Source organism: Piliocolobus tephrosceles, chromosome 5 (assembly GCF_002776525.5).
Source record: "Piliocolobus tephrosceles isolate RC106 chromosome 5, ASM277652v3, whole genome shotgun sequence".
Taxonomy (NCBI): Eukaryota; Metazoa; Chordata; class Mammalia; order Primates; family Cercopithecidae; genus Piliocolobus; species Piliocolobus tephrosceles.
Genome location: NC_045438.1, coordinates 133,286,840 through 133,303,523, shown reverse-complemented (window position 1 = coordinate 133,303,523; position 16,684 = coordinate 133,286,840). Strand labels below are relative to the sequence as shown.

The window sequence follows — 16,684 nt, the reverse complement described above, 5'->3', positions numbered from 1 at the left end:
TTTGGGGCTCCGGCCTGGGGCGGTGCCGGGGGCGGAGTCCCCGCCTCGGGGGCAGGGCTCCCGTCGGTGCCGGGGGCCTTGGGTGCCGCGTCACGAGGAGCCCGGCAGAGCCGGAGCGCACGGGTCCCGGGGCTCCCGGCCTCTCCACTCTAGTCCCGAGCTGCCGAGGCTGAGCGTCCCCTCCAGCTCGCGGGCCTGCCCCCCACTCCCGGGGCCCCAGACCCGGCTCCGCCCTGGCGGCTGCGCCCGCCCTGCCGGGACCCGGTTTGTCTGGTTCTCCCCGCGTGGCTCGTTTCTCGAATTTCTTCTCTCTTTCTCCCTCTTCCCCGACCTCCGGGACCCTCCCTTTCGTCCGGGCTCCCCGGGCCCCCGCGGGGGGCGTCTCGACGCTGCGCGGCCGCCGAGTTTCGGTAGGACCCGCGACGGGCGCGGGGAGGGGACGCTGGAGCGCCCGGGGCCTGGGCGGGAGTGGGGCGGGGGTTGAGGCTTCTAGCCCGCGCCTCGGACGCCTCCTGCCGCCTCGTTCTCCGCACGCGCTGAGGAACCACCGCTCCGCTTGGCCAAGGACGCGGCTTTATTGGGGATGTGGGTGCCTGGTCCTCGTCCCCCATCACCTACCCCCTCCTCCTAGCACGCCCCAGCTCCTCGGAGCCCTAGCGCGGTCCCGGGGAGAGGGGAGGTTAAAACAACACTGACTACTGCTCCCGGACAGGAAGTGACTGGGACTCGGGGAGGAGGGGGGCACAGCGGCGCAGGCGAGCTCCGAGACCAGATGTGCGGCTCCAACTCCAGATGTTCTTCATCTCCGTCCTACCCGCCGTCCGGGCTCCTCCTGCGTCGGCCTGTGCCAGGCTGGGGAGCGGACGGAGGTCACCGAGAGGCAGTGAGGGGTCAGCCCCGACACAGGAGCAGTTTTCCGCGGGGGCTTTGCTGGAGGGACCCGGCAAGCCTCCACTGAATCCTTCCCCCCACGTTGACGGGCTCTGGGGGCGCTGAGGGGCTGCTGGGGTCATTCGCAGGCCAGCTTCCCGTCGAAACTGGAGAGGGCGATGGCGAAGGCCTGCAGGGCGCACAGCGGGTACCGGTAGTCTAGGGTGAAGGCGTCCTCCGCCACGCGGCCGAACTGCAGCACGATATAGTCGGCTATGGACACAAGACGGGGTGGGGGCGGCCCGAGACCTCCTTGGACTCCCATCGTGGCAGACAGTGCCTTCAACCTTGGGGGCAGTCTCTCCCTTGCCTTGGGGATCCAACCCTCAGCCACCATCTCAGTTACTCAACACCCATCCCTTCTTCCTATCTCACTCCACACGAGCACCACATGGCTTTGCAGTCACACTGTAATCTCCTGGGGGCAGGGACCCTGCCTTGTCTGCTGCTGCCACAGGCCATGCCTAGAGCCCGCACCTGATTAACTATGGGACCCTGTCAAATTTATCCAAGCCCAGAATTCTTCCTTCCCAACTTCTCTGTTGTTTCTGGCCACATTCTTTCCTCCTATCCCCAGCCACTAAGTCCCACCTTAGACCCCAGCTCCACCCCTTGACTACCCCCTGGTCCCCTTCCTCAGCCTCACTGGGCACCTCTCCCCTCTCTGATCCAGGTTCCCAGCCCAACCTCAGCACCTCCCACAGCATCCATAGGGACAGAAAGTTGCTAAAAATACCCCCAAACTAAGGTGGACCAGGCTCCACCAGACCAGAAACATGATCTGGAGAGCAGTCCCACGGCCACAGGACAGGTGGCACTGGGGGCACATCTCTAGGATGGAGTTGGGGCTCACTCAATGTTGGTCCAACCCTGTGAACCCAGAGACCTATGGGAGATACCCTGCCATCCCCACACTTCCTCACCCTAGTGGGAAGGAAGCCTTTCCAACCAAGGCTTGTAAGAGGGACACCTTGTTTCCCTGACCCTTCCAAGGTAGTCCTTTGACCTCTCACTTGAGAGAAGACACAGAGTAGGCACTCAAAAATGCTTAATATTCCCCGCCCCTAAAAGGCAACCATCTTGAAGAGGTTAAGAGCATGGCCGCTGGAGATCCTGACTGTCAGCTCTACCTCCTACTAGTGATGTGACCATGGGCAAGTTGCTTAACCTCTCTGTGCCTCAGTTTCCTGCCAAATAGAGATAATAATGGCACTCCTCACAGGGATGTTGAAGGGATTTAATGATTCAGTATCTGTAAAATCCCGAGAACAGTGCCTGGCATACAGTAAGCACCGTGTAAGTTTTGTGAAATAAATTTTGAGGGCCAGTATAACTTCCTGGAGAAGTTGCTGAGAGACTTTGGGCAAAGGGCTGCCCTCCCTGAGCCTCAGCACCCTCTTTGACCAAAGAGGAGTCGGGCTGTCAGTGGTTTTCAGACTCTAGGAGCTCAACCCTCCCTTCAACACAATCTTGTCCAGAATGTCCCAGTATCTAACCTACTGCTCTGGCCAATGCTGGAATGGGAAACTGGAATCATGAGCCCCAAGACACCCGCTTAGAATATCGAGGCTCTTGAGAGCACAGTGTCAGTACCTATGGAGGAGAGAGTGACCTTGTGGGATGTCTCAGCTCTCGGGATAACGGTTGGTGTGTGTGTATGTGAGGGGGTGAGGGGAGCTTGAATAAGGGTTGGCGTCCTGGGAGTGGTGGAGAAGAGTCAGACCTGGGCCCTCAGGTACTCACGATCATCAGCGTGGACAATCTGGAAATTCTTGACTGAGGCCTGGGTGACCCGGCCTTGGAAGTTGAGGGTGTAGGAGCCGCTGTCATCGTTCCAGACAGGTGGCTTGTTGTGCAGTTCTATGAGGCTCTCCAGTGTCTTGTTCTGCCAGCGCACCAGCAGGCCGTCACTAGCCTGGGGTGCACCGGGGGGGCAGAGAGGGAGAGGACAGTTAGAGGTGACTGAGATGGCTCAGGACTGACCAGAGAAGGGGCCTGGGCCTGTGTGCGCAGGGGTGTGGCCTGGACATCTTCATCCATTAGGATATCTGAGAACAGGTTTGGCATCTGTGGCATCCTTGTGGACAGGGTTCACATCTATGAGAATGGGGCTTTGTCTCTGGGATGTCAAAGCGGAGGGCTGGAAAATGGCAAGGAGTATCTGGCACATAGACGCTCCATGCCATTGGTACCCAAGCGGTCTTAGGAGACAGACACACACTGGTACCTAATGACAGGATGAGCCAATCTCGGACCTACAAAGGGCACACAGTTGAGCTGGGGAGATGGATAGGTAAATTGCAGTTAAGAGAAAGTGTACTTGGAGGAGAGTTTCTGAAAGGAAGGAGCAGGGTCTGTATGATGTGCCCTTAAGATCTTTCTTTCCTGAGTTTCCTTGTCACCTGCTCACGTTCATGGATTAGAGTGAGTCCACTCAAGATCACCTCCTCCTAGAAGCCTTCCTGACCGCCCATCTGATTTACATGTCTCAGCTGTGAACTGAGACCATGACACTTTGCTCTTACCATTCCTCCCACTGCACTGTAATTGGCAGAAGAGAGACCCAAAACAGCACTAGGCATTTCTTACGGGGCCCAAACAAGGGCAGGAGATGCTGCCTCTGGGGGATTTGTGTGTTTATTCCAGGCATGGGAGGGGCAACTGTGGGGCCCACAGGCTGAATGAACCCTCAAGACTGAGCCTCGCATGGCTGGTGCCCTGCAGATCAGCCTGGGCTGTGACTTTCCAGCAGGGAAGGATGTGTGATCAGCTGACAGGGGTATTATCTTTCATTGTAAATGAGTAAAATGACATCAGTCTCCTGTGAGGATGGGGCATGCGAGTCACCCAGAGCCTCTGAAATCCTGGACTCACTGGACCTGTAGTGCTAAAGAGCAGAGCACAGGACTGACACATCTCTCCAGAACATCTCTGCATCTTAAACTACGCCTCATACGTACACACGCAAAACAACCTTTGCCTTTTAAAATACAAGTCATGCCAAGCATGGTGGCTCACGCATATGATCCCAACACTTTGAGACAAGAGGATCACTTGAGGAGTTTGAGACCAGCCTGGGCAACAAAGTGAGACCCCGGCTCTACAAAAAACTAGCCAGATGTGGTGGCATGTGCCTGGGGTCTCAGCTACATGAGAGGCTGAGGCAGGAAGCAGCATTGTTTGAAGCCAGGATGTCAAGGCTGCAGTGAGCAGTGATCATACCACCATCCTCCAGCCTGGGCTAGAGTGAGACCCGTTCTCAAAAACAAAGGCCAGGCACAGTGGCTCAGGCCTGTAATCCTAGCACTTTGGGAGGCTGAGGCAGGTGGGTCACTTGAGGTCAGGAGTTCAAGACCAGCCTGGCCATCATGGCGAAACCCCATCTCTACTGAAAATACAAAAATTAGCTGGGTGTGGTGGTGGGCACCTGTAATCCCAGCTACTCGGGAGGCTGAGGCAGGAGAATCTCTTGAACCTGGGAGGTAGAGGTTGCAGTTAGCTGCGATCACGCCATTGCACTCCAGCCTGGGTGACAGAGCAAAACTCCGTCTCAAAAAAAATGTCGGCCGGGCGCGGTGGCTCAAGCCTGTAATCCCAGCACTTTGGGAGGCCAAGATGGGCGGATCACGAGGTCAGGAGATCGAGACCATCCTGGCTATCATGGTGAAACCCCGTCTCTACTACAAAATACAAAAAAAAAAAAAAAAAAAAACTAGCCGGGCGAGGTGGCGGGCGCCTATAGTCGCAGCTACTCAGGAGGCTGAGGCAGGAGAATGGCGTAAATCCAGGAGGCGGAGCTTGCAGTGAGCTGAGATCCAGCCACTGCACTCCAGCCTGGGCGACAGAGTGAGACTCTGTCTCAAAAAAAAAAAAAAATAAGTCATGTCACTGCTTTTGCTCAAAACCCTGCTGTGGCTTCCCATTTCTCTCTGAGCAAAAACCAGTTTTACAGGCCCTGTCTACCCCTTACCCTCACCTTTCTGACCTCCTCTCCCTCCAGCCACACTGGTTACCTGGTGGTTCCTCCAGCCCACCAGGCCCCCTCCTGCCACAGGACCCTTGCACTGGCTCTTCCCTTTGCCCAGGCGCTCTTCCCCCAGCTATCCGTAGGCTCACTCCCTCACCTTCTTATTGAGGTCTGCTCTCACAACTATATTTAATACTGAGACTTACACACTTGTCATCTCCCTTCCCCTGTTTGACTTTTTTCTTTTAAAATTTTTTATTTTTTTATTATTTATTTATTTACTTATTTTGAGATGGAGTCTAGCTCTGTTGCCCAGGCTGGAGTGCAGTGGCATGATCTTGGCTCACTGCAACCTCCGCCTCTGGGATTCAAGCAATTCTCCTGCCTCAGCCTCTTGAGTAGCTAGGATTACAGGCACCTGTCACCACACCCAGTTAATTTTTGTATTTTTAGCAGAGATGGGATTTTACCATGTTGGCCAGGCTGGTCTCAAACTCCTGACCTTGTGATCTGCCGGGCTTGGCCTCCCAAAATGCTGGGGTCACAAGCGTGAGCCACCGTGCCCAGCAACATTTTTTAAATTTTTGAGACGGCGTCTCGCTCTGTCGCCCAGGCTGGAGTGCAATGGCGCGATCTTGGCTCACTGCAACCTGTGCCTCCCGGGTTCAAGCAATACTCCCTGCGTCAGCCTCCTGAGTAAACAGGTGAGATTACAGGTGCCCACCACTACACCCGGCTAATTTTTGTATATTTAGTAGAGATAGGGTTTAGCCATGTTGGCCAGGCTGGTCTCAAACTCCTGACCTCAGGTGACCCGCCCACCTTGGCCTCCCAAAGTGCTGGGGTTACAGGTGTGAGCCACTGCACCTGGTCTGACGTTTTTCCCCATAGCACTTACCACCTTCCAGTATGCTCCATAATTTACCTATTTATCACAATTATTGTCTACTGTTACTCTCCCTCCAATATAATGCCAGCTTCGGGGGGGTGGGGCAGATCTTTGTTTTGTCCACGATGTCTTCCGGGTGCCTAGGATAATACTTAGCACTCAATATGTGTGGTCAATGAACATATGAATGGATGTAATATATGAATTTGATGTAAACTCTGAAAACAACCAAAAAGCCTATTGTGGTTTTTCAGTGAATTCAATTACAAAAAGCCCAAATCCATTCCATAGGTGACCAGAATGAATTTGTGTTGGAGGGTGATGAACGTGCCCAGGGAGTTGGCTATTTCCTAAGCTGAGCCCCGACTCCCCTGTTTCTCAAATAAGGAGTCAGGGGCCATGGAGGTGCGGGGCTCACATTTCGGGGCCGGATGGGGACCCTCTCGTTCTCCGCACTCATGCCAGGAATGATGACGGTCATGCGCCGGGGGCCACGGAAGCCCAGTACGTTGGTTTCCTGGGAGGGAAACAGATGCCTGTGAGGTCAGCCCCTGTAAGGGGAGCAGCCTGGCATGGGGGACAGGTGGAGTCCTCACATAGATCACAGCTGCCAGCTCCTGCCGAAGGCTTGCCACGTTAGTGCTGTACCCACGCTGTGGGTTCTGCCCGTTGTCAAAGACCGTGAAGCGGTTCCCCAGGAGGTTGGACCTGCAAGCAGGGTAGAGCTTGGGGCGGGGCTGAGGGGACCTACATCCCTGCCCCAGGCCCCTTCCACACAGCCAAGCAGTTTAGAGAGCTTCCTACAAGGGTGGGGGTGTCTTAGAACGGAGCAATTCATGTTCCCTGCCCCAGGCTTCCCCCTATGCAGAGGTCTTTTTAAATGCTGGCCCAACCCAGGGCATGGTGGCTCAAGCTTGTAATCTCAGCACTTTGGAAGTCAGAGGAGGGAGGATCGCTTGAGTCCAGGAGTTTGAAACCAGCCTGGGCAACATGGCAGGCAACCCCGTCTCTACAAAAAATACCCGCCCCCCACCCACCAAATTATCTAGGCACCATGGCATGTGCCTGTAGTCCCAGCTACTCAGGAGGCTAAGGTGGGAGGATCACTTGGGCCCGGGAGGTCGAGGCTGCAGTGAGCCATGGCCATGATCACATCACTGCACTCCAGCGTGGGTGACAGAGTGCACGCCAAAATAAATAAATTAAATAAATAAACAAATAAATAAATAAATAAAAAAGTCTGAATCTACAAGGAGACTAGGCAATGTTAAAATCCCAACTCCATCTCTTACTGTTACTAGCTGTGAGATCTTGGGCAAGGTATTCAAACTCTCTGAGCCCCAGCATCCCAAAATGGACTGAGCAACAGCATTTCCCTCATGTGGACAATAAGAGGATTGAATGGGTTAACATTTGGAAGTGACTTAGAATTACACCTGACACATAATTAGACCTTATAAAAGTTTTGTTAAATACATACATTTATTTATTCATTTATTTTTGAGACAGGGTCTTGGTCTGTTGCCCACGCTGAAGTGCAGTGGCATGATTTCAGCTCACTGCAACCTCCACCTCTTGGGTTCAAGAGATTCTCCCACCTCAACCTCCCAGGTAGCTGGGACTCCAGGTGCGTGCCACCATGCCCGGCTAATTTTTGTATTTTTAGTAGCGACGGAGTTTCACCATGTTGGCCAGGCTGATCTCGGATTTCTGACCTCAAGTGATCCACCTGCCTCGTCCTCCCAAAATGCTGGGAATACAGGCATGAGCCACTGCGCCCAGCCTAAATACATACATTTAAGAAGTAAGGCCTGACTCAGGCATCCCCTTCCTTCCGCGCTCAGATTCGTGGTGAGGATTAGATGTATGGGAAGACAGCACAGGATAGTGCTGAATATATGTTCATTCATTTGATCAGTAAATACTTGTTGAGCTAATAAGTGTTCAGTGCTAGGAACTGAGCCCTAAACAAGACAGGCACAGTGCCTGCCCTTGTGGAACTTATGCCCTGCTCCAAGTGAAGCCCTGTGCTGGCAGCAGTGTGGGCATCGCCTGGGTGCTCATTAAAAAGTAGACTCCCGGGCCCACCCCACACATTGAAACATTTTAATAAGCTCCCCAAACGATCTATGTACATCCAAGTGAGAGGCCCAAGGCTAGGGGATGTTTCCAGGGTGCCCAGTGTGGTGGGTGCCCTGCCAGGCACAGCAGGACAGAGATGACTGGCTATGGCCTTCTTGCTGACCCAAGCACCCCCCACCCCTCCCTCCCAGGAAACCCAGCCCCACCTCAGCTTCCCGATGAAATTCTCCCCCCCTCGGGAGAGATTGGTAGGGTCGCTGGAGATGAGGTAATTGGCTGTCTTGCTCCGTTTTCGTTTCCTGCCAGCCAAGAGGAACACCTGGGGAAAAGGGGAGACAGGTGAGAGGATGGGAAGAGAAGGTGGGAAGGGATGGAGGTGAGCAGCGGGGAGAAAGCAGGCCCGTTTGTCCCCTGGCCCCCATCCCCGACCCGTCCACCCTCCCTCCTCTGCTGCATCTCCCCACCCACCTTCTTCTCTGAGTCCAGGTGCAGGAAGTAGGAGGGATACATGCCTCGATCCATGCCCTTCTTGTCCCGGGTCAGCCGGCAGCGCACCGTGCGGCCCTGGGGGGCAGGCCGGAGCACAAACTCCCGGGGTTCATCCACCTCCACGGGGGGAGACGGGGCCCTCTCCTCCTTCTGGGTGGGGGCAGAGGGTCCATCAGCCCCAGACCACCAGCTCCCCCGCCCCCAGCAGGTCCCAGTGCTGAGACAGGGGCAGCCCCGCAGGACAACTCACCGCTTTCTGTGTGCGGAGAGAACAGAGAGGCTGGCTGGAGCAGGGGCTGCATCCCTGGAGGATGGGACGCCACTGCCCCTCACGCTCCCTGGCAGCCCGGCACGGCCAAGTTAGGAGGCTCTGGGGAGCTCTGTGATTTATTTTTATTCTGCTTAGCTTGTGGTTAGGAGCACACGCTTTGGAGCCAGACTGTCTAGGTTCAAATCCTAGTTTCACCACTGTCTTAACTGTTAAGTTTCACCACACTGTAACTCAATTTTCTCATCTGAGAAGTAGGTATAGTAGGGGTGGATACCTGGGACAGGCCTTCCCTATGTATTTAACAAATGCTTGCATAAATTCTATCAGGGTACCATAGTTCCAAGTACTTTCCAAATATATACTCATTTCATCCTCTTATCACCCCACCGTGGTAGTCATCCCCATCGTGTAGATGAGGAAGCTGAGGCTTAGAGAAGTTAAGTCACTTGCCCAAGTTCACATAACTAGTAAGAGGTGGGGCTGGGGCATGAGTTCTGTCCAGTCTCCTATGAGGTCCAGAGCCTTTAGAAAGACCTTTCCTCCTTTGCACACTGTCTCAGGCAGGGAAGTGGGGCTAACAGAAGGGACTGCTGTGTTCTAAGCACTATGAAAGTGTTAGCTGCCACTCTTACTGTTAACTAATGAATACTATAGTCAAGATGATATTCATTATCATAAGATGGCACCCAATGATCCTTGTCTCCTGGTATTTGTGCCTTTATGTAGTCTCCTCCCACTGCATTCCAGGGTTGCTTCCTGTGACCAGTAGAATATGGCAGAAGTGATCATGGGCCACTTCCAAGGTTAGGTCATAAAAGATATTGTGGCTTCTACATGGCTCTCTGTCTCTTGGACTTTGGGAGAAGTTGCCTGCCATGTCATAAGAACACTCTGAAGCAAAAAATAGATAAGCATAAGAACACTTATGAAGCATAAGAAGCAAAAAAATAAATAAAATTTTTAAAATAATAAAAAAAGAACACTCAAGCAGCCTCCAGGAGAGGTCCCTGTGGGAAGGAACTGAGATCTCCAGCTAACACCCACCACAGGGAACTATTTTAGAAGTGGATCCTTCATTTCCAGTGAAGCCTTCAGAGTGACCGAAGCACCAGCTGACATTTTGACTGCAACTTCCTCAGAGACCCTGAGCCGGAACTACTCTGCTAAGCCACTCCTAGATTTCTGGCTCTCAGAAATTGAATAAGAAAGTAAATGTTGTTTTAATACTCAGTTTGGGGTGATTCGTTATACAGCAATGCATAGTTAATACATGAATGAATATGTAAGCCCACTTTGCTCATTGAGAAACTCCTAAGAACAATTTGGTGACATAAAACCCTAGGGTGGCCTGGTGACCCCACAACAGCCCCTTCTGTTCTCACAAACTTGGTGCCCTTTGTCTTCATGTTCTGTCCCTCACAGGAAGGGAGCCAAGAGTCTAAGCCCAACTTTTCCAACAGGGGCAAGCATGGACTGCCAGCCTGGGTGTGTGTATTTGAGGGTTCAATCCTATTTGGGAGCCACGAAGAATCCCTGATGTGCTGTGGTTGGCCGTTTTTTTTTAAATTTATTTTTCATTTTTTTGAGATGGAGCCTCGCTCTTGTCACCCAGGCTGGAATGCAGTGGCGCAATCTCAGCTCACTGCAACCTCTACCTCCTGGGTTCAAGCGATTCTCCTGCCTCATCCTCCCAAGTAGCTGGGACTACAGGTGCGCACCACCATGCCCTGATAATTTTTGTATTTTTAGTAGAGATGGGGTTTCACGATGTTGGCCAGGCTGGTCTCGAACTCCTGACTTCAAGTGACCCATCTGCCTCCTCCTCCCAAAGTGCTGGGATTACAGGCGTGAGGCACCCTCCTGGCCATGGCGGTTTTTGTTGAGCACAGGTTTGCAGTGTGTTTGAGGGAGGCTGATGTGGAGCAATGAATCCTCAGCTCAGGGACAAGTGATCACCTATTCTCTAAGCTAGGCTGTTCCAGAAGCAACTTGGGAAACAAAAGACTACGTTTGGAACACGATGTGGAGAAAGCCAGAACTTATTCAAACACTTCAGCAGCTGCGAATTTCAAGAGCCTACTGTACTGAAGGCTCTTCTGCAGTTACATTCCCCCCGGGAGACAGTAAACTGGCCTTTCAGTTTGTACATCAGCATCTGCCGATCTTGGTTAATGTCAATCAGTCCCCCCCAGACCTGACCACTCCTGCACAAACTAATAAACCTTCAAAGCTAAAATCCAGGCCCTGTCCTTGTGATGATCTCCCCACTGGGGGAAACCTGTTCCTTGAAAACTTTTGTTACTTTCTCTCAGTTGGACCTCCCTCTCCTGCTTACTCCAGCTTTTGTGTGTTGGTGTCTGAGTCCTGTTTGGGAGCAGGGGCAATATTCAAAATATTTAACAACTTGTTCGCCATGGAGATGCCTACTGGTAAGCTTGGAGGAGAAACCAGGAGGCCCCTGATGGGCAGTGTTAACCCTTTTGTTGCTGGAGTGTTTAGTTGCTGGGAGGTTGGGAGATCCTGGGTAAGGTGGGTGAAAGTGCCTGGGGAGCTCAGGGCAGTAGGGTGGAAACATTTTAACAACGGGTGCAGCTGACTATCAGTCAGTCCCCATCTGCCTCTCTGCCTGTGTGCTCCTCCTCCCCGGCACAAAAAACATGGGGGGGCGTGGGAGCATCTCTGGCCGTCTGGTGGTTACGCTCCAGAGGGGAGGCCTCAGAGAGCCCAGATGACATAAGGCCCTTGCATGGCAAGTCCTAGCTTGGTGACCCCACAAACGCCTCCTCTGTTTGCACAAACCTGGTTTCCTTTGTCCTTATATCCTGTCACAAGAGGGGGAGCCAAGGTTCTAACCTCAAGTGGCTCTAGGCCCCCACCCTCTAGGATCCCAAGTCCAGGCCCTTGCCTCTGTTCCCTGAAGGGACCTCAGCCCCCTGCCCCTCTGGGCCCCAACCTTTTTGCCTTTTCCTTTGGCTTTGCCCTTTTGATTGCTGTTCTTTGTCACCGTAGCTGCCTCCTCTTCCTCTTCTTCCTCCTTCCTCCCGCCTTTGGGAGTGCCTGGGAATGGAGGGGGAAACAAGGTTGTGAACAAAGTGCTTCCAACACCCATGTCTCACTTGGATGCTCCCCACAACCACAAGAGAGTCGACTCCATGTTATTATTAGAGCTCAGAAAGGCTAAGACACCTGCCTGAGTCCACACAGCTATCAATGTGGGGGTCAAGATGCCCCGCACATTGTCTGACTCTAGACCCCGAAAACTCCTTACCTAGCACTGTCCCATATGATGTAAGGACCCTCCAGCTCCCCACCCCCAGGACCACCTCAAGATGTCACCACACCAGAAGCCCTTGCCATCCACCTTTCTTCTTCAGGGCTTTCTTGTCAGGACTGCCTTCCCCAACCAGAAACATGGCTGCTGGGCTCTTCCTCGCACTGGCTGGGCTCCCTGAGGGGTCCTTGTCGGCCTCCCCAGACCCTGCATGTGTGGATGTGAAAGTGTCACAACCCCCAGCGCAGCTAGAGTTCCCTGTTCCTCCCTGGGCTGGGCTCACCTTTCTTCTTGGTCTTTCTCATCTTGGTCCCCTCCCCTGCTGGGGCTTCCTTATTCCTAACACGCAGAGGTTTCGGCGGGGGGTTAGGGCTTCCCAGGTCTCCTGGAAATGGAAGATGGGGGTCAGGCAAATAAGGTGTCTACTGGGGCTGAAGGCTGCCTTCCAACTCTCTTGTCCTCCCTATAGTCCCCAGGGAGGCTGAAAGCTTGACAGAGGCCCACAGCCTGCTGTCTTTTTCTTTTCTTTCTTTTTTTGAGACAGTCTCGCTGTTGCCCAGGCTGGAATGCAGTGGCGGGATCTCAGCTCACTGCAACCTCCACCTCCCGGGTTCAAGTGATTCTTGTGCCTCAGCCGCCCAAGTAGCTGGGACTACAGGTGCACGCCACCACACCCGGCTAATTTTTGTGACTTCTGCTCATCTTGGTTTTTCTTTCCCTGAGGCCAAAAAAGCTCTGGGCAAACACCAGGAGCTTAACTAGCAGTTCCGGAATGAATGAACACCAGGCCTTCTAACCAAGCCTCTGAATCCTGCCTTTTGTCCCGTGTCCTCCAGGAAACCTTCTCTGGTCACGCTACAGAATGTGCCTCAGAGGCCCAAGGTCCTAGCTCTAGGCCAGGCCGCTGGTCCCTATCAGGTAGGGTGCCCAGGCCAGGACGCCATCACAGCATTGATTCACTGATTTCTTTTTACTGTAATCACTTTGATACTTTTATAAAAATCATAACAATTTCCACTGAGTTAAAACAAAAACTAAACAAAAATCACAAAGAAAACTAGAATCCTCTGTCCTCCTCTGGCTCACAGAGCTCAAGGGGCAGGGGCAGTGGGGCCAGGGGTAGGGGCATATATTGGTCTGCGTCCTTAAGGACCATCTGGGAGAGAAACCATCAGAGGAAAAACCCTCCGGTCACAGTACTGGATTCATTTTGAGGCCTCGATCGCTGTGTCTCAGTGAGACACCAAGCCCCCCAAGCACAGAGCTGTTCTGCATCCCCGTGAGCTCTCAGCACCCTCAGCACCCACCCCTTGGGCCCTGGGCCCTGGCCCTCCTCTCCTTCAGGTCTGCGGAGCTCTTCTCTTTCAGGGGCTTCTTGGGAGGCAAAAGGATTTTCTCTTTCTTTTCCTCTGCCTCCTCTTCCTCGTCATCCTCATCCTCCTCTTCCTCCTCCTCCTCTGTAGGTAGAAACTCTTCATAATGGGAGTTTGAGCGGGGCCCTCCTTATCTGGGGAGCCCAGTCCCTCCAGACTGCTGGGAAGTGGTGCATGGGCACCAGGAGGGGAGCCTGCCCTTCTGAAACAAGAACCCGAGACGTGGTACCTTCCCAGAAGAATGAGGGTGACTGGCAGCCTTCAGGGTGTGCAAGTCAGGGGAGTGGCTGGGGTTGGAGGACCCCTGTCCTGCGGAAGTGCCCCCCCTGTCTCTCTGAGACCCTCCTCTCCTTACACACTCCCCTTGCCTCTTGTTTCCCCTTCTCCCTGCATCCACTCTGCTTCTTCCTGACCTTGTCTGTTTCTGACCTTGAGTCAGACCCATCTGGGCTACTTCTGGCTCCTAACTGCTATTTAAGACAAAACCCTCAATGGCTCTATGACTCAGTTTCTCCAGCTGTAAAATGGTGGTGGAGGGGAACAAAGGAATCACCCTCTCATAGTTGGTGCTTAGCACAATACCTGGCTCAAAGACAAGGCCAGAAAAGTGGGGGCTGTTTGATTACAATTGTTTTCTGCCTCTCTGGGTCCTTCCCATCCAGCCAGCCCCTTCTCTCCTTAGCTCCACCGCCCCCTCACCCGCGTCCCTGGGGCCCTCTCTCACCGTCCTCGGCGTCTGGGGCACGGGCTACCAGAAAGGTTTCCCGGGGGTCGCGCTTCTTGGCCTCGGGGTCCCTGAGGAACCTGGCGTAGACCGTCTGCGGCGCCCGGGCCTGGGCTGGGTCTGGGGAAGGCTCCTCCCGCAGCCTCCCCTTCCGCCCAGCTGAGATGAGGGGTTCAGACGGGGTCCCATCCAGGGCTCCTCAGAGTCTCTACCCCCTACCCCCAAGCCTGGGCGCTTCCCCTCAGGCTCCTCACCCTAGGGGTCTCCCCTGGGCTGTTTCCACTTTCAACACTTCTCCCAGGCTTCCATTCGGCCTCCCACCCCCTTCTATTCTACCCCTACCCCACTCCCACCCCCTTCTACCCCACCCCTACCCCCTTCTATCCCAACCCCAACCCCAATACCCCCTCATCACTCCCCGCCCCCCTCCTCCTGTTCCAAGGCTCGGCAACATCCGCGCCGGCCCTCAGGCCCCTCCCTTCCGCAGCCCACACCCTGGGGGTCCACCAAGGCTCTGCACCCCGCCCACCTCCAGGCTTCCGGGGCTTGGATCCCGTGGGGCAGGGGGATTCGGGGGCCTCCGTCCTCTTCTTCCTTAGCCTCTGTGCCGGGGCGGGTCGCTGCGGAACGGGGGTCAAGAGGAGGGCGAGGAAGGAAAGGGGGGCGCTGAGGCCTGCCCATCCCCCTCTAATCCCTTGAGCCGCCAGAAATAACTGCAGATTATCCGGGGGGAACTGCAGCCCCCTTCTTGGAGTGAGGAAGGATGACCCCTTCCATGCATCGTGGCCATATCCAATGCTCCAAAGTCCCAATTCCTCTCCTGGAAACCCCAAGCCCCCAAACAGCCCTCTCTCCCCGCAAATCCCCAGACCCTGCTGAGGGGGACCTGTCCCACCCCCAGACCCCCTAGCCTGCGTGGGTTTACGCACAGTGGGGACATCTTTCTGCTTCCTTTCCAAGTGGGGTGGCATACCTGCTTGGGGCGCCGCGGGGCCTCCGGGCTCAGGCTTTCTTCTTCATGCCCACTGAGGGTAGCAAAGGGATCAGCCTGTCTGCCTTCCCCTTCCCTCCGCATCCCACCCAGCCCCTCCATCTAGGCCACCCAGGGTTCAGGTACCACGAAATGGGAGCCTTCCAGACCTGTCAGAGGCCCACACCTCTCGGAGGGTTTCATCCTGCAGAGGCATGGTGCCTTTGCCTACTGCACCCCTTGCTCTGCAGGTCTAGGAGCCTCCCTCCCGACTCCTGCTAATCCCAGCTCAACTTCACCCCCCTCCCCCTGCTCAAGGAGTGGAGGCCTGGCTGCGCTGTGGGAGGTGCTACAGCCCACGATCCTCCCCTGCTAGGTAGGCCCAGGCCACTGGGGGAAGAATCTCAAATCCAGTTCTTCTCAGATCCCCAGCAGCCTGCAGGATGGCCACCAACTCCACCTGCCCCCAGAAGCCCCCAGAAGCTTGGGGTGAGAGGGGCCAATTAGTCATTTGTCAGTGGGATGTGGGAAGAAAACATTAGACTGGATCTTGTATTTATCTTTATTTTTCACAAAAAATAAGAACTAGGGCCAGGTGCAGTGGCTTGCACCTGTAATCTCAGCACTTTGGGAGGCTGAGGCAGGTGGATCATTTGAGGTCAGGAGTTTGAGGCCACCCTGGCCAGCACAGTGAAACCCTGTCTCTACTAAAAATTCAAAAAGTAGCTGGGCATCGTGGTGGGCACCTGTAGTCCCAGCTACTGGGGAGGTTGAGGCAGGAGAATCGCTTGAACCTGGGAGGCAAAGGTTGCAGTGAGCTGAGATATTGCCATTGCACTCCAGCCTGGCTAACAAGAGCAAGACTCCATCTCAAAAAACAAAAAAAGAGAGAGAATATGTCTGTATTGGAGGTATACTCTTAACTCTTTTTCTTTTTTTACTGATAGGGGACATGCTTTTGTGGTTTTGGTTTGGTTTGGTTTAGTTTTAGACAGAATTTTGCTTTTGTCACCCAGGCTGGAGTGCAGTGGCACAATTCTGGCTAATTAGGGTAAATCCATATCAAATGGACCTTTCTAAAAATACTACTTGGCCGGGCGCAGTGCCTCACACCTGTAACCCCAGCACTTTGGGAGGCCAGGGTGGGCAGATCATGAGGTCAAGAGATCGAGACCATCCTGGCCAATATGGTGAAACCCCATCTCTACTAAAAATACAAAAATTAGCTGGGCGTGGTGGCGCGTGCCTGTAGTCCCAGCTACTCTGGAGGCTGAGGCAGGAGAATCGCTTGAAACCGGAAGGTGGAGGTTGCAATGAGCTGAGATCGCCTCACTGCACTCCAGCCGGGGCAACAAGAGCGAAATTCCATCTCAAAAATAAAATAAAATAAAACAAAATAAAATAAAATAAAATACTACTACTTCTTCGGTTGCCACCTTTGTTCAAAAACATTCATTGTCTCCCTACTGCCTAAGGATTAAGTTTAAATGTATTGGGTTAGGCCGGGCGTGGTGGCTCAAGCCTGTAATCCCAGCACTTTGGGAGGCCGAGACGGGCGGATCACGAGGTCAGGAGATGGAGACCATCCTGGCTAATACGGTGAAACCCCGTCTCTACTAAAAATACAAAAAACTAGCCAGGCGAGGTGGCGGGCACCTGTAGTCCCAGCTACTCCGCAGGCTGAGCCAGGAGAATGTCATAAACCCGGGAGGCGGAGC

At 54.0% G+C, this 16,684-nt stretch overlaps 1 protein-coding gene across 3 annotated transcripts; it reads right to left on the bottom strand.

Annotated features, from left to right (window-relative positions):
- Positions 1 to 556: 556 nt before the first annotated feature.
- On the bottom strand, positions 557 to 15,227 carry TULP1 (TUB like protein 1). Of its 3 annotated transcripts, XM_023212621.3 has the most exons (15): positions 15,137 to 15,215; positions 14,970 to 15,021; positions 14,526 to 14,616; positions 13,997 to 14,155; positions 13,207 to 13,356; positions 12,183 to 12,284; positions 11,990 to 12,106; positions 11,582 to 11,685; positions 8,608 to 8,613; positions 8,337 to 8,507; positions 8,075 to 8,187; positions 6,383 to 6,494; positions 6,205 to 6,303; positions 2,674 to 2,845; positions 557 to 1,143 (listed from the first exon to the last, which is right to left on the bottom strand). In XM_023212621.3, exons 1-15 carry the CDS (start codon positions 15,181 to 15,183, stop codon positions 1,010 to 1,012), a joined length of 1,629 nt encoding a protein of 542 aa, XP_023068389.2. In that variant the 5' UTR covers positions 15,184 to 15,215; the 3' UTR covers positions 557 to 1,009. The 3 variants fall into 3 exon arrangements, with proteins under 3 accessions (XP_023068389.2, XP_023068390.2, XP_023068391.2); XM_023212622.3 differs by lacking the exon at positions 13,997 to 14,155; XM_023212623.2 differs by lacking the exons at positions 557 to 1,143; positions 2,674 to 2,845; positions 6,205 to 6,303; positions 6,383 to 6,494 and having other exon boundaries at positions 7,254 to 8,187; positions 8,337 to 8,504; positions 15,137 to 15,227.
- Between the last annotated feature and the right edge of the window lie 1,457 nt (positions 15,228 to 16,684).

Coding starts and splice junctions, on each gene's coding strand:
- TULP1 (XM_023212621.3), bottom strand. CDS start 15,183: ATGCCTCTGCAGGATGAAACCCTCCGAGAGGTGTGGGCCTCTGACAG. Junction 14,156..14,525: donor CAAGCCCCGGAAGCCTGGAG/GTGGGCGGGGTG, acceptor CCCTCATCTCAG/CTGGGCGGAAGGGGAGGCTG. Junction 8,188..8,336: donor ACCTGGACTCAGAGAAGAAG/GTGGGTGGGGAG, acceptor CCTTTTCCCCAG/GTGTTCCTCTTGGCTGGCAG.